Here is a 1972-nt window from a genome sequence, read left to right as displayed (position 1 = left end):
TCCGGTAATTGGATGGTTTACTTCCGGGCTTCCGAGTTCTCTTTTCCTATTGGTGGAGACTCCAACGTGGTCAAATACAGTTTGCGTTGGCTTTGGTTCTTTCGAGCCCACGGGCTCTACCCACGTACCAAGATGGCGGCAGAAGCGGCTGGTGGGAAATACAGAAGCACAGTCAGCAAAAGCAAAGACCCCTCGGGGCTGCTCATCTCTGTGATCAGGTGAGGGAGGCAGGAGGCAGGGTCAGGGGACAGCGGGCAGCGGCTCGATCTCCGCTTTGGAAGGGAGAAGGGTTAGCTGGGTTCACCCTGCCCACCTTCTCCTTCCCTCCTTGCCTCCCCCAAGCCCCACCCCAGTGCCCCCGCAGTTCCCCCCTTTTTCTCTGGCGTTGGGCTTAGAGGAAGGAGCCCCGCCTTACAGTCTTTACTTTAGGGGCAGTGCCCTCCGTTAGGGTCCCCAGGCCTTCTCAAAAGCACGCTGTTTGGGGTTGGTAGGGAAAGTCTGGTGAAAGCAACGTTTATCTATTGGTTGCCTGTAGCAGAGCTCCCTTGCGAGGCGTCGTGTTTCCTGGGGTTCTGGGTGTAACCCTTACGGCCTCGAAGTCCGGAGACTCCTGCCAGCGAGTTGCAGATGATGCAACTGTGGACACTTTCAACCACCTGTGAATGGCCACAGCCTCAAATACAAGAATGGTAGAAGGACTGTGGATTTGAAGGCACACATCCGTTTTCAATTTTTGTTCTTCCTTTTCCTGCCTTTCTATCCTGGGGTGTTCCTTAAAGAAAAAAGCCAAACGGAATTTAAATTATCCTTCATGCACTTTATTTTCCCAGAATATTGGAGTGGGAGTGGTGGACCTTTTAGGGGCTCTTTTTTAAAAATTTTTTTATTTTTTAAGTGAGATAAATTGAGGATGAGGGAACCCTTTCAAACACCATTAAGGATGATCCAGGGAATGACTAAAAACAACCTGAATAAAATGTATCATGACACGTTTTTACGTTGTTGGCATCTCAATTTCAACACGGGTATTTTTCGTAAAACGAACACTCCTCCCCTCCCTGTTCCCCCCACCTATGCTGAACTTTTGTTTGAGTTCTTAGAGGGATCCTGGGGTGTCCTGATAGTCTTTTAAAAACCGAGGACACTATATGACCTGGTAGGTACTAAGCACGTGAATGAATGAATATATCAAACTTTTAAAACAGCTTACCACTCGTGGACTGATAAAGACCCATCTCATGGGTCTTATTTAGGGGACTCTGGCATAAGATTATGTCTGGTTAAATCATTATTATCAGTTTTCTTTTAGGATTGAGAATGTTCTTCTCTGTATGGAAATACTTAATATACTTGGTAGGCCATACAGAGGAAATGTTTTGTTGTGGATCTACCGTCCTGCATTCTTGCTGTGACAGTACACAGGTAGATGTATCTTATGACTAAACTCCGAATAGAATATTTGTAGTTTCCCTTCTTAATCCCCTGTGGAATTATGATAGAAGAATTTATCTGGATTCTTTTTTGAACTTGTTTATTTTTTTCTGCCTTATAGTCAACATTTGTTTAAACAATATTTAAACAATTTAAACAATATTTAGTGCCAGTTTATAGTATGGTGTCTGGTGCCTATTACATACTTAGTAAATATTTGTCAAATGAATGATTGAATGCCTTGACTTTTGCAAAGATGAATCAGACATGATGTTACCCTCGAGGAGAGTATAGTCTACCTGGGGGATAAAATATGTAAGGAAAACAAATGACGTAAGACTAGGAGAGAGATGAAATGTGGAAATCCAGGAGAAGGAGTGGTTACTTCCAATGGAAGTGGAGTGGGGGTTAGGGAAGGTAGCAGCTGTATACAAATGTACCATCTCATCGATGTATTTTTGGTTTTGTAGGCTGTTCTCTTTTCTCTTATACTATATATCAGGTTTCTTCAGTGCCAGTTAAATTTACTATAAATGTCCTA

At 43.6% G+C, this 1972-nt stretch overlaps 1 protein-coding gene across 2 annotated transcripts in view; it reads left to right on the top strand.

Annotated features, from left to right (window-relative positions):
• The first annotated feature begins 102 nt into the window (after nt 1-102).
• LOC103604293 (exocyst complex component 4) overlaps nt 103-1972 on the top strand; it is a 143418-nt gene continuing 141548 nt past the window's right edge. For both annotated transcript variants that reach the window (XM_008588861.1, XM_008588860.1), the window contains exon 1: nt 103-218. In XM_008588861.1, coding sequence (XP_008587083.1) covers nt 133-218 — 86 coding nt within the window. In that variant the 5' untranslated portion in view covers nt 103-132. The remainder of the gene's footprint in view (nt 219-1972) is intronic.

The sequence above is a fragment of the Galeopterus variegatus genome, unplaced genomic scaffold, assembly GCF_000696425.1.
Source record: "Galeopterus variegatus unplaced genomic scaffold, G_variegatus-3.0.2 Scaffold5074, whole genome shotgun sequence".
NCBI lineage: Eukaryota > Metazoa > Chordata > Mammalia > Dermoptera > Cynocephalidae > Galeopterus > Galeopterus variegatus.
Note: the sequence above shows the minus strand (reverse complement) of the source record. Positions and strands in the feature narration are given on the sequence as shown.